At 44.0% G+C, this 14,593-nt stretch overlaps 1 protein-coding gene across 2 annotated transcripts; it reads left to right on the top strand.

Moving 5' to 3' along the window:
- The first annotated feature begins 508 nt into the window (after positions 1-508).
- On the top strand, positions 509-12,289 carry LOC135822402 (fibrillin-3-like). 2 transcript variants are annotated; one of them, XM_065335160.1, is made up of 14 exons: positions 509-622; positions 1,084-1,209; positions 2,959-3,084; positions 4,484-4,609; positions 5,056-5,178; positions 5,562-5,681; positions 5,996-6,121; positions 6,359-6,484; positions 6,778-6,903; positions 8,115-8,237; positions 8,562-8,681; positions 8,900-9,025; positions 10,907-11,029; positions 11,463-12,289. In XM_065335160.1, the coding sequence occupies exons 1-14, from the start codon at positions 520-522 to the stop codon at positions 11,771-11,773; spliced, it is 1,905 nt and encodes a 634-aa protein (XP_065191232.1). In that variant the 5' UTR covers positions 509-519; the 3' UTR covers positions 11,774-12,289. The 2 variants fall into 2 exon arrangements, with proteins under 2 accessions (XP_065191232.1, XP_065191233.1); XM_065335161.1 differs by having other exon boundaries at positions 8,596-8,681; positions 11,463-11,711.
- The last annotated feature ends 2,304 nt before the right edge of the window (positions 12,290-14,593 follow it).

Here is a 14,593-nt window from a genome sequence, read left to right as displayed (position 1 = left end):
GGAATCGACGGAATTGGATTCCGTCGATTCTAACGGCGGAATTTGTGTAATCGAGCGGTGCATCCATCATAACTCCTTCTGAAACTGACCGAAATGTGTGTAATCTAACGCGCCCAATAATAGACCCAAAAAAACGGTGAGTGACATTATCGAGTTGAAATGCTTCACCCTCAGAGGTTGCGTTTAGGTCTGAGTGCAGATAATTAACACAGTAGGTTTTGGTGAATGTCACAGCAGAACACAGATATGAAGAAGGACGTGTGCACAAGTTCATGCGCCGCTTTTGGAAGAAAGATAATTCCCCTGCAATCTGTTAGTAACAGACTTGGCACTTACGATTGGAGACAAGGAGAACACATTTGTGAAAAATTTAATTTCTGCATTTCAGGAATGTGATGAAAACTCTATAATTTTTAAATAACCAGTATTTCCTTTTTAAGCATGGTCGTGGCAGTTATTTGAGATATCAGGATGTCTGTCCTGAATGTTCCTGTCCACCAAGATGTAAATGAATGTGTGATGCTGACACCGTGCAGTCCTGCAGCTAACTGTTCAGACACTATTGGGTCCTATCAGTGTGTTTGTCAGAGTGGATTTACTGGTGATGGGCTACACTGTCAAGGTAAGACACTACTGAGACACTTGGGAGAACGGAGAAGTGTGTCCTAACCAGAGACAGGATCAGGGGTGTAGTAACTACGAATCTAGAGATGCTTGATGAGGCTATCTAAAATTTGGTGAATCTTATTAAATTAATTAAGTGACATTTCGCAGGCAAGAAACACTGTGATTGAATGTTTGGATGGTTTAGCAAAGATTGACGATTTCCTTCACTTTCGGAGCAGTGACTGTAAGAATGTTAGTTTAAAATTAACTAAGAGTTGGTGGACAAGCCGTTGATTATTCACTCTCATTGTAATATCAAAAAGTATTCTTTCTAGACCAAAGAGTGGTATATTTGATAACATTTAATAACGATAGAAATTTTTATCGTTATTAAATGTTATCAAATATACCACTCTTTGGTCTAGAAAGAATACTTTTTGATATTAAAATTAACTGTTGACTGTACATTTTCTGCAGATATCAATGAATGCTTGTTAGGAGTGCATACTTGCCGAACAATCGCCACCTGTGTGAATCAGCCGGGTTCTTTCCAATGCCAATGTCCTATTGGCTATCAAACATCTGGACAGCATAACTGTGCAGGTAATCGATTCATGCTCTTGTTTTCAATTACAATCACCTTCAAAAAAACTGGACTCCTTCCTTAGCCTTTTAGCAACAGTTTAGGGTAAGGTTTTAGGTCGGAGTTAGAACAGAGGCTGTGCAGCATGCTTGTGTATGATGGTGCTACCTTTATGTCCCGCTACTGGTAGGACCAGGGTCTATGCATCGTGTCCTGAACATGTACTAGACTGGGTACAGTAGCTAATACATTACCTGTGAAGGAACCTCTTGTTGCTGTTCTGGGCCAGCCGTGTATGTTGTCGGCCACAGAGCGCAACGGTGGTGGTGGTGTGAAGTCAATGCAGAATATTCAATGGCCAAATGCTGTTGCTTACCGTCTTGTTATTACCTGCATACTCTCAATTAGGAAACTTCACTTCTCATGGTAGTGAATGTTCATTACCATGATGATAGGCCAGGCCTGAAAATTTGGTGTAATGTAAATCTTAATTTTAATTTTAATCGCATTGAGGAGACCGTTCTTGGAGTTGGGAAGTGAAGTCTCCTAAAATGTGTAAGTGGCTGTGTTGGAGTTTGCAGACAATTAGAAAAATTCTCACAATTAGTATACAAAATGGCCTGCAACGGTCTTGTGCTCGCTGTCGACTTTCTTAACTTAGCATTGCATCGGTCTTCTCACGCCGGCCTTAGCCAATAAGAGACTATCTAGAAACTTGCAGGAACAAGCAAATGATAGTGGGCAGGATGTGGTCAGCATACACTGTTAGAGAATACAATGGCCATTGAATACTCACAAGGAGATGGTGTGTATTCCTCGCGCAATGATTCTTCACTCACTTTCCTGTGCATAAAACAAGACCCTAGTCCTCGTCATACCATAATAACTTCGCCTAAACATTGCGCAAGCGTGAAACTCTGAGTTTCAATAAAAATTCTGTTCCACCTTACTTGTAGTCCTAGAACATGTAGAAAAGCTGTAGATCTCTGAAAATGTGTGTTAACAGGATATGCCTTTCAGGAACCATTGTAGCCTAAGCATAGTTAGAGCAGAGACTAGATAATGTGCACACTGATGATGATTATAACCAGGGCTCTCTTCTGAACAGGAGTGGTTTCTGCACGGTGAAGCAGTGTGGTGGTAGGAGGTTATATTGCTTGTATGCAGAATACAACGGGGACAGTTGAAGGCAGTTAGAATGGGCTGTGGTAAGTGTTCTTTACCCATTTCATTGTGTCCGTTTATAGTAGGGCTGAAACGATCGTGGATTTTCACGTATCGATTACTCTTTAGCTTAACGATCGAGTAATCGATTATAATCGTTAGCAAATAGAGTCATAATTCCACAAACTATGCCTTCATAATACCAGCAAATCTGCATTAGTGAAAGGGTAGCTCCGAAACATGGCAGTTTTGAAGTCAATTTAACCTCAGAACATGAACCATACCCCTGGCAACTGCATACTTCCAGCGGAAACTGAATCAAACTTCTTAAAACGAGGGTTTACAGTACTTTCTGGACACAAATTTAAAAAACGCAAAATAATCGTAATCGGTAATCTAAAAAATTGCTCGATCATTAGAGTTATCAAACGAGTACTCGATTATTCGGTAGAATCGTTTCAGCCCTAGTATATAGCCACTGCCCAGTATCCAATGACCACCACTGTCTTGACCCTACTACAGAACTCAGCGGTCCAGTATGCACTGTATCCTCTGTATCCACTATATACACTGTATGCATTGTATCCACGTTATCTTGTGTGCAGATGAGAATGAGTGTATGGACAGCACAGTACACAAGTGCAGTGTGAATGCTATCTGTAACAACACTGCTGGCTCCTACTCATGTAACTGTAAATCTGGATTTCAAGGAGATGGTACCACATGCACAGGTATGACTGAGATTTTTCTCATTTCATTTTCTTCTGCATAGATTCATTTTTGAAAAAGCACCTGTTCCTGGCGATTATGCTTTCTATCCATGTACAGTAATGCAACATTGTTGGTGTTCTGACTTTTCTCTGCATGTGTTTGTACTGTTACAAGCGTTTTTTTAAACACCTTTTTGAGTATTACAGTAAAACCTGTAACTAAAGACCACCGTGACTAGCGACCAGCCTGGTACTACAGTAAAACCTGTAACTAAAGACCACCGTGACTAGCGACCAGCCTGGTACTACAGTAAAACCTGTAACTAAAGACCACCGTGACTAGCGACCAGCCTGGTACTACAGTAAAACCTGTAACTAAAGACCACCGTGACTAGCGACCAGCCTGGTACTACAGTAAAACCTGTAACTAAAGACCACCGTGCCTAGCGACCAGCCTGGTACTACAGTAAAACCTGTAACTAAAGACCACCGTGACTAGCGACCAGCCTGGTACTACCGACCACTTCGCCAGGCACGGACGGTCTCACATTCAAAATGCACTGTGACTAGCGACTACCTGCTGAACGCGACCAGCGACCGCCATTTCTTGTCCCAAAGATGATTTTTGACCCGTAGCTAGCGACCGCGCTGTAGGAAATCAAATGTTCCTCGAAGCTCCTTCTTGAAATCTTGCTGATTTTCCGTGGTCCTGAAAGGAATCTTTCGGTACTACAGCTGAAGAAATGAACGCAGGTCATTTTGACTGTGGAGTCGGTGTGGACTGCACTACTCCTGTCAGAATTTCAAGCGCTGTCTAGAATAAACATGATAGGAAACGTCTTGGAGAGCGCATCGAAAGCGCTCTCTGATTGATGTTACTACTCGGAGGAGAAACGAAGACTAAGCGGCTCTGTCACCCCAGTAATACACACGAATCGACGATGGCATCAAGGAATCCAGAAACAAAGCAGCACCGCAAGGTCCTGATGCTGAAGGATCGCGTTCAAGCAATTGAGAAGTCGCAACAAGGACAGTCGGTACGATTGATCGCATGAACAAATTTGAAGCCCAGCGCAAAAGGAAACTTCCACAGGGAACGTTTGACTCCTGGCTTCAGAATAGCAGCTGAATTTGATGTCCGCAAAATTTTTATAATCTTCTCTCTCTCCGTCTCTGTCTCTCTCCATCTCTCCGTCTTTCTCTCCAAGTGTTGTTTGACCCAAAAAAATAAGAATGGCATTGCGCAAGTCTTGGGGAATTGTATTAGCTGCATTTTGATACATTATCATATAATGGGATCCATTATGGTCGCGCGGTGCAAACCTCTAACTAAAGACCACCTGCTACTAAAGACCGCTTTTGCTGGCACCAAGGGGTGGTCTGTAGTCACTGGTTTTACTGTATTTGGTTTTTGTCTTAGATATCGATGAATGCAGACAACCAGTACCAACGTGCCATAGCAAGGGTGCAACCTGTACAAATACCATTGGGAACTTTACCTGCACTTGCAGCTTTGGGTACTCTGGTGACGGATTCATTTGTGAAGGTATGTTGTGAATTCGCAGGATCCCTTGCTTTTTCCACCAAATATGTATGCTGTGCTTGGTGATATTCTAGGCTGGTCATTCTTCTGCTCTCCGTTCTTCTGCTCTCCATTCTTCTGCTCTCCGTTCTTCTGCTCTCCGTTCTTCTGCTCTCCATTCTTCTGCTCTCCGTTCTTCTGCTCTCCGTTCTTCTGCTCTCCATTCTTCTGCTCTCCGTTCTTCTGCTCTCCATTCTTCTGCTCTCCATTCTTCTGCTCTCCATTCTTCTGCTCTCCATTCTTCTGCTCTCCATTCTTCTGCTCTCCATTCTTCTGCTCTCCATTCTTCTGCTCTCCATTCTTCTGCTCTCCGTTCTTTGATGCCCAACAGTACTGTATGTTTTCTTTTTCTTTTTAAAAAAGGAAAAGAAAAAAGAACTTCAATTGATCTGTAATTGTTGCCTGGACAGAGATTGACAACTGCTTACCAACGTCATGTGACAGCAGAGGAAACTGTAGCAGCAACATTGGTGGATTTACTTGCCAATGTAACCCAGGTTACTGTGGTAATGGACTACCAGGAATGTGTGATAGTAAGTGATTCACTCTGCAGTTTGTCTATTACGTCTATTACGTCTTCATTTGGTTTCTATTCAGTTCTTCTTTTAGTAGGACTTGATACTGTTGAGTTGAATAGAATATCACAAACTACACCATGCCATTCAGGTCATTACCGTCAGTTGTCTGCCTGAAGGGAAATTCTGTCCTTGAAGCCTGGCTGTTATAGCATGGGATTACGTACAGAAATGCACAACAAACTTCCCGTCCACACACAATCTCCTGCCCAGCTCCACAGAACCTTATGTATGTGTTTTACTTATGTCTTGTGTGTGTGGTTCGAAGTTCACCACTTTTCACAATTCATATCAGATCTGCCGTCACTTTAGACTGCTGCTGCTGCTTCCTGTCCACCAAGATGTGAATGAATGTGTGATGCTGACACCGTGCAGTCCTGCGGCTAACTGTACAGACACTATTGGATCATATCAGTGTGTTTGTCAGAGTGGATTTACTGGTGATGGGCTACACTGTCAAGGTAAGACACTGCAGACACTGGGGAGAAGAGGAAATCATCAGCCTGAAATGGGCCTGCATGTATTTCTAAGAACTGCACGTGTTTAGCTTCACTACAGTACGATCACTAGTGCAGTCTATTCTAACTTTGCAAAGTGTTTACAGAGCAGAGCTATGCCATAGATGAATACACTCAGCAGCTGAGCTCATCAATAACACCCTACCTACTGACGAAAATGTAATTCTCAACCAAACCTACACTTGTGCACCACAATTATTGGGTGCATGAATACTTTATTCTTGACTGTTACCACTGATCGATTGTGTTCCTCACAGACATCGATGAATGCTTGTTAGGAGTACATACGTGCCAAACAATCGCCACCTGTGTGAACCAGCCGGGTTCTTTCCAATGCCAATGTCCTATTGGCTATCAAACATCTGGACAGCAGAACTGTACAGGTACTGCTTCTCTTACACATTCTTTTTTAAATATGCATGTAAAACGTTGGCTACACTGATGATGAGCTCCTGGGTAAAGAGCTATTGTAAGCGCTCATTGGTGGGGGAACACACCATACAGGCGACGTAAATCTACTGCTACTTTCCAGTATCCATTATCCTACTTGTGCACTTTCCAGTTCCACTGTATCCACTCTGTGCACTGTATGCATTGTATCCACGTTATCTTGTGTGCAGATAAGAATGAGTGTATGGACAGCACAGTACACAAATGCAGTGTGAATGCTATCTGTAACAACACTGCTGGCTCCTACTCATGTAACTGTAAATCTGGATTTCAAGGAGATGGCATCACATGCACAGGTATGACTGTGGCTAGAATACCGATTTGCTATTAATTTTCAGGAATGGGATATGGTCTAGTTGGTTACAAGACGGCCTGGAGCGCGAAATCTACTGTCAGGTGCGCTGTGTACATGACATTGTGTTCTATATGCTTGGGAAAACCCCTGCTGGTCATTCCGATGAAGCATCCACTTGGCAACTTCTGACCAGTTTTGTCTTACCATTCTTCTCATCATTCTTTCTGTACATGTTAGCTCCCCTCCTCCCAGACCTCCAAGGCTAATGCCACAGATCTCCTTTTGCTCTTAAAGATATCAATGAATGTAACCAAGCAGCGCCGGTGTGCCATAGCCAGGGTGCAACCTGTACGAATACCATTGGAAACTTCACCTGCACATGTAACTTTGGATACTCTGGTGACGGATTCATTTGTGAAGGTATGTTATACTACCCTCTATCATTTACAATGTCTTCAATAAGCATAAGCCTGCTCCATTACCGGCATCTTGATTCATTGGAATATGTCATGACCCCCCCCCCCCCCCCACACACACACCCATGGCACAGGCATATCTATGCTATCTGTGGTTGTTCCACGAAAAAAGGAGTGTACAGTCTCTATCGGCTATAGCGTACCCCTTTTGATTTCCGTGATCTTATCACTATAAGGGGCCGGTCACATTGAGGGAACAATCCTCAGATTATAAACCGGGAATAATTTGTTCTGCTTTTCATCACGGCCACACTGCATACGCACAATGAAAAATATCTCACTCACGCGAGCAATTTTTTTGTCACCACTCGCTTCTGGTAGTCTGTCAGCCCCGCTCCTGGGCCAGAGCTGCATCAGCACAGCCAGAGTATCTTCAGAACGCAATAAAAAACAAGGAAACTCAAAGAAATCCAGTGGAAGCCGCGGATGATTATAAACTTTGGCGGAAAAGCGGGGCCTCGAGCTGATTTTCATCGAGTGGATTAAATCTCTCAAATCTCCCGCTCAGCGGCAACTATCCATGGTAACCACGATTTATTTTCAAATTTTCCCTCAGTGTGACCGGCCCGGCCCCTAACCGATGCATCACTATGCGATACGATCGACTTTTTTCGATCGACACATGAAAGGCAAAGAAATACTTCCAGCATGGCGTTTTGACAAATGAGCATGCTGCATAGTTGACAGTGCCCGCATTTCCATAAAAAAATCCTGTTATGTACATGTACATATATCACTATAAAAATATCCAACATGAAGAAAGTAAAAAATAGGGCCTTTGATATCATTGCTACATGCATTTTAAAGTTATCACTATAGCCGATAATAATATAGTGTGTTATGCATGTTTTTATTCTTTGTTGCCATCATAATATCCGATATATCATTACATCCGATAATATTGGTTATAGTGATATTTTTACTGGATAAAATACGTTTTTCTTTGATATTTCGTACCAACATCACTGTAGCCGATATATTCTTATATCCGGTCACTCTGTAGCCGATACAGACTGTACATAGAAAAGTATCCCGCACGGTGTTGCACTTTTTTAAGGGGAGACATCCAGCCGTGATTTTTTCCCTGAAAGCGTTGTTCTTTTTAACTTGTGACAATTGAATGTCGTGTATACTCTTTCATGTGTTCTAATGCAGAAGTAGAAAACTGCTCACCGGGTATGTGTGATTCCAGAGCCAACTGCACAAGCGTCATCGGTTCGGTTTATTGCCGTTGTCACGCAGGGCACACAGGCTCTGGATGGCCTGGCTCGTGTTTCAGTGAGTGAGACGAGACGTACATGTGTGCCAACGCAATTGCTGCGTATGTCATACCATCCAGTGTTCTGCTTGTATGGGTGGTCTTTGACAGTGTGCAGCTGGAAAGCACAGGGATACCGTGGAAATATACCAGGATTCTACAACCTGTGTTATGCTACCGACTGAGGTGCAACCAGTTCATGTGTCCAGTGTGAGCCCATTCGTGTAGTGATGATTCTCATGAACTATGGTGTGGCAATGATAACGATTAGGGAATTCGGTCTTTCTCTCAAACCAGGTAATTCAGACTATTTCTGCTTTGCCCTTGGCTTCCTGTCCACTAAGATGTGAATGAATGTGTGACGCTGACACCGTGCAGTCCTGCAGCTAACTGTACTGACACTATTGGATCATATCAGTGTGTTTGTCAGAGTGGATTTACTGGTGATGGGCTACACTGTCAAGGTAAGGAGAATTTCAAACATGTCTACCCTCACATCCTCTCATACAGTATGACTTGTGCATAGGTAAAGTCACACTTCAAACCCTTCATAGAATGGGCTTGCGGGGGGGGGGGGGGGGGGGGGCATTACCCGTCACCTACTTCAACATCCTTTCACCGTTAGGTTGGCCATGGGTTGGTCTAGCATAATTTCGTATTCCCATATCATGGTTTTCTGCAGATATCGATGAATGTTTTCTGGGAGTGCATACATGCCAAACAATCGCCACCTGTGCGAACCAGCCAGGCTCTTTCCAATGCCAATGTCCTATTGGCTATCAGGCATCTGGACAGCACAGATGTGAAGGTACTATGTACTATGTGAAGAATTCTGAAATATTCTGTGCACTCTTCTAATGATCCGTTTATTTGTGTGTGATTGTGGTATAGAAATCACATGTTTGCTATCAAGTAGTTATCTCACTAGTTGTTCAACAAATTATCAGACCGAAGTAGAACACGAGCCAGGAGGACACAGTCATTCCGAAAGACACTTCAAACCCGAACCGGATTTATACAAGTTTCCGGCAGTCAGCCATCATCTGAGACAAACGTTGAAACTGCAAGAAGCCTGAAAACTTCTCCATACTTATACATATATAGGGATAAGTGCACCGTTGAATGACATGCTTCCCGAGCTCGAATCCCTGAATAAACACTTTACATGTACGAGTACATGATCTTGTAAAGGATATGTATGTACAGTAAAACCTGTAATGGCGACCACTTTTCCTTGTCACGGACGCATTCACATTCAAAACACCTCGGAAAAGACGACCACTCGCTCAACGCGACCGGCGACCACCCACCCGCGACCGCTTTGTACAGTGCTAGTCATGTAAATGTATGCATTGCATGGTGCACCAGGCATGGTAGATTTACACATCAGTGCAGGAAGTGTGGTGCATGCACGACATTTGACAGGTCTGAGTACCCCAGGCACATGAGTCGTGCTAGGGTAGCATAGGTGTGTGCACTGTGATGCACTGATCAAAATGATGTATCACATGTGGATATGGTCACGTGACCCACTGAACCTGGATAAGAAGACCACCTGGCCACGGCGACCACTTTTTCTCGTCCCTTGAGGGGGCGCCTTAGACAGGTTTCACTGTACATGTGTGTGTGTGTGTGTGTGTGTGTGTGTGTGTGTGTGTGTGTGTGTGTGTGTGTGTGTGTGTGTGTGTGTGTTTGTTGGTGTATGCTTGCGTACATGTGGGTGGGAGCGCAGGTGTGCGTCGAAGGCTCCATGCTTTGCCTGCGTATCAGTCGTCCCTCTCTAATCCGGCACCTTTTGCTACGGCGTTTTCTGCTGGATTAACGAGGGTGCTGGATTAAGAAATCCTGCCCTCTGACCCGGCCCTACCCAATTGTATGCATGTATCATACGTCAAAACGCAGGGTTTTTCCGTGTCAACCCAAGTATTTGGTGCACGGCTTTAAATTCTCAACTGTTCTCCAGGAATATACACAGTGATAAAGTGATAAAGTAAAACAGAGAACATGTTCACATGTAGCACACACACGCACACACACACACCTGAAAATTGGCAGCACACTACTCCTTGCTGTCAGCGAATTGTGAAAATATAGCACTCAGGTCTGCAGCAGTGATTGTGGCACCGCAACTCGAGTCAACTGAACTGAACTCTGAAGTGGCCCCGCGCGCGCGGCACTGACCAGACTGGCCTAGCCTGGCCTGGCAAGGAGTGCACCTGTACGGTACGCGATTTACGACCGCCGGATTATGAAATCAAACTAAGTTGCAGTTTGAGCGATTTGTTTCAAAAAGTCACTGCCGGAGGCGGAATTCAAGTGCCGGATTAATTAAGATGTAGGAATCGAACGAAAAAAATCGGTTTCGTCAGAAAGTGCGCCGGTTGGCAAGGGTTCCGGATAAACAAGTGCCGGATTAGAGAGGGACGACTGTATTCTCTCTGGGATCCAAGATTTCAACAGTGAACATGACATGGCCAGCCAGTTGAAGTACGATTTACTTGTGGGATTGGGATGGCTCCTCTCAATAATTTCGTAATTTAGAGCTCGAATTGGTGTATTTTATAATAAAAAAATTATTGATTCACGGGCACCCCGGGCAAAGAGTTGTATGGTCAATAGTCAGCATAGCACCCCTGAGTCCGCTCCTGTTTACGCTGTTTCTTTTTGCCATTTTCTACTACCGTTACAGATATCAATGAGTGTGATGAGCGTATGTGCGATGCCGATGCAGACTGCACGAATACAGCCGGGTCGTACGCTTGCAAATGCTGGTCAGGGTTCACTGGGAACGGATCTTACGGCCACTGTGAATGTAAGGTGATCTACAGCCATTTTGATTGCAAGCCGGGGTTTGCGTTGCTTATATGGCAACGCAAGATCACGACCTGTTGCCCGAATATTCTAGGCTGCATGTGCACTTAGTTATAATTATAATATAAGGCTTTTGCAGTATTTCCGCCATAAATTGGCAACATAGTAGTAATTTATCTACTCTAAACCTTCATCCACAGGGTGCACTGCCCAGTAGACTGAGGTGCCCGTAATTTCGAGATCTGGATAAGAGAAATACGAGTGCATGTGCGTGTATGTGGCTGTGCGTGTATGTTACGTGGGTGTGTATGTGTGTGTGTGTGTGTGTTTGTGTGTGTGTGTGTTTGTGTGTGTGTGTGTGTGTGTGTGTGTGTGTGTTGCGTGGGTGTGTATGTCTGTGCATCCGTGGCTACGTGCCTTTTCTGTTGTGGTAGACTTGCCCGCCACAAGTTCAGCATCCGCAGACGACTCAATCACCGTCAGCATTCTGGTTGGAACAGCGTTTGCCAGCTTCGTGTTCGGTGCTGTGTTTTTCTGCCTCCTGTCGGCAATGATTCTGAGGTGGTCTAAGCAGGACAGGGTTACTCGTCCAGTACGCAAGCCCTTTATTGATCCAAACTTGGCTTTCGATGATGTGGAACTGACGCAAGCAGACATGCTTGCACATACTGGAAGTATTCTAGGTGCCAATGAGCCTGGTCATCTCAACAGTTTCCACAGAAGAACAGAAGAAGTTCTGTATTAGAAATTGGACATCCTGAACATGTCAATGCATATCTGATAATTGATGCACAGACCTTAGTTGTCAACAGGATCCACTTGTTTCAACGCGTATCTGGTAAATTATGTTATTGATGATGCACAGACCATCGTTGTCCACAGGATTCACTTGTCATTAATTGATGATTGTTGTTGAATTCTATATTCTCACGATGGCACCATCGCCAATAAGAGATGTTGTTGTTGTTGTTGTAGAAGTATACAGATTTCTTCCGACTATTTAAATTTCCAGAGTGGCATCTTGGAAGACAACATTATTTTTCTTTGCTTCTGAAGAAGCCGTTTCGTTCTCCAAAACCTTTTTTCAACGCTACACGTGTAGGATCAATTTTCTTTCTCTCGCGCCCTCAGACTACATTCGCATAACCTCTGTAGCATACATGTACATGTACATTGTACCCTATTGACGTTTTGCTTATGATTTCTCAGTCGATTCGGCTATGGCCCTATGGGCGCTTTGCAAGCAGCGTGAGTCAGCAGATTCCCTTATGGGCGCTGTGTAAGCAGCGTGAGTCGCTAGCGCTATAGCGCTAGTGCAAGTACAGTGCCACTGTTACTTACATAATTACGTAACGTTCTGTACGCGCTGAGGGCGCCGGCCCCGCGGCCCGGTCAATCGACCGGATTTCCATGTCCGCGACAGTACTATTAGTACTAGTACTAGTAGTACTATACTACTAGTACTAGATAAACCTTGCTTATAGTTCACACATGTTGTTGTATTGGTTTGACAGCATGAATTCATGAAACAAGGTAGAGGACACCGTGTTCGGAAACAGTGACCTTACTACAGCCATCCACGGTTGGTAGAGCCCTGGTCCGTTGGGACCATCTGAACCATATGGGTGTTGAACCCGGTTCTGACCCTCATGATGCTAGGGGAATTTTTAGACTTCTCCTATCGTCAGTTGTGTATTCTTTGATCGCTCCGAGATCCTAGCGTCAGTCCTAATGAGTAATGAGTAATGTTTGTGAGGAGGTCAAAGGACACGAGTCACACGACCTCAACCCACAAGTACTGAAGTAGAGAGCTCGAGCGGTCATGCTTCCAGCAATGATTCGTTCCTAAACGCACTTTGCAACATTTTGTAGATTTTCGGCGATTCTCAAAGGAACCCTCCAAAATCGGCGAAAAGCTTAGCGATATTTCGATAAGTCTCGTTTTCGGCCGGCCGATGTGGGGAAAGCCTACTAGTACCCGGTAGAGGGGACGGCTCGATACTGGGACGCTTTGACAGCCGAATTTGTATAGACCCAAACCGATCATCAGCGTTGATTTTTCACTCGAAATATGTTTGTGGAAGGAAACTGGCATGTTGAAGTTTGCTCTGGGGCCAGAGTCAATCGAACTGAGCCACTCCTTTGTGTTGACCCATTGCCTCCAAGTTGCCCAATTTTTCGCTTCAAAAAAGTTCAAATCAGAGGTGGCTCCAAACCGGACACGTTTTAGAGTGCACGTCCAATTCACTCTGGGTCTGAAATTAGGTAATTGCTATCGCTCCACGACGGCCAGTACAGAGTAACAATAAGCCTTGTGTGTGCTTCCATTAGTTTTGATTGGTATACGGTGCTTTATTGGCGAGAGGCGAGTCGCTGTTTACCTGCGACAAGAAGTTGATTTTTCAAAAGTCGTAAAACTCAAGTCGCAGTGCGAAGCAACACGTCAAAAACTCACCTGCTTGGTATGGCGCTTCTGGTCATCGCAGAGCCATGGAATTTTGGCGCTGAGTAAAACACATCGTAGTCTCACTGTAACATACGTTTTCTAATCAACATACCAAGAGAGAAAGTGAATATTGAGACCGTTCCGGTTTGCAACCTATGTCCTATTTGAAACCGTCGCCTCTACCCCTGGCTACTACTACTGACAGTACTGTAGATCTACACACTACACTGCACTGAGTCTGTCACCGACAGACTCCGGCATTAGCTCTACGAGTACGAGTAGATCTGCGACTCTACTACGACTACGAGTGACACACAGCAACACAGACTACTACAGTACTAGTACAGACTGTACAGTACTAGTAGTAGTAGTCATACCTCCAAGGCTCCATCCTTATCCTAAACCAGGGAGTCGCAAAACTGGAAAGGTAGATCTACACTACGGTACGGACAGCTAAGCCTAAGGCTAAACTCTCGACTCAGTCTTCGACTTTGTAACAAAGTTTGTAGTCTCTAGTATTATACGATTTACGATGGTCTATTAGGCCGAGTAAAAAAAATTACTAGATGATCGTCCTTTTTTTTGGAAAAATCGGGGAGGGCGGGAGGATTTTATTTTTATTTTTTTACTTTTTACCCTCTCATGCACACAGTGTACACAACAACATCAAGGTTTTTTTTCTCTTTTTTTCTTTTTTTTCTTTTTTTCTTTTTCTTTCTTCAGCAGATCGATACTGACGTTGTGATATACTAGTAGTATGTGGTCCATATAGTAAAGAAAGTATTAAACAAAGCGTGCACATGTTTCCTGCATCCGCGATCGGTAAAAAACCAACGATTTCGGCAAAAACTCACGATTTAAAAAATAAAATATTTCTTGGGGCGCTGACAAAAACTGGGGCGGACGGGGACGATCATCTAGCTTTTTTTTTTACTTGGCCTTATAGACCATCGTAAACGGTAAAGACTGCTGCTGTAGATCTTACAACTAACAAGAAGAGTACAAGAGTCGGAGTGTGTGACCATGGTGACAAAGCCTCAAAGGCCAACTGAGCGCCGAGGTTGTGATCTGTGACCCTTCACGACCTAGTACCTACTGACTGTCCTTGTCTTTACTCAC

This window comes from Sycon ciliatum, chromosome 8, assembly GCF_964019385.1.
Source record: "Sycon ciliatum chromosome 8, ocSycCili1.1, whole genome shotgun sequence".
Classification (NCBI taxonomy): domain Eukaryota; kingdom Metazoa; phylum Porifera; class Calcarea; order Leucosolenida; family Sycettidae; genus Sycon; species Sycon ciliatum.
The sequence above is the reverse complement of the archived record's forward strand: the minus strand, read 5'-3'. Positions and strand labels throughout refer to the sequence as shown.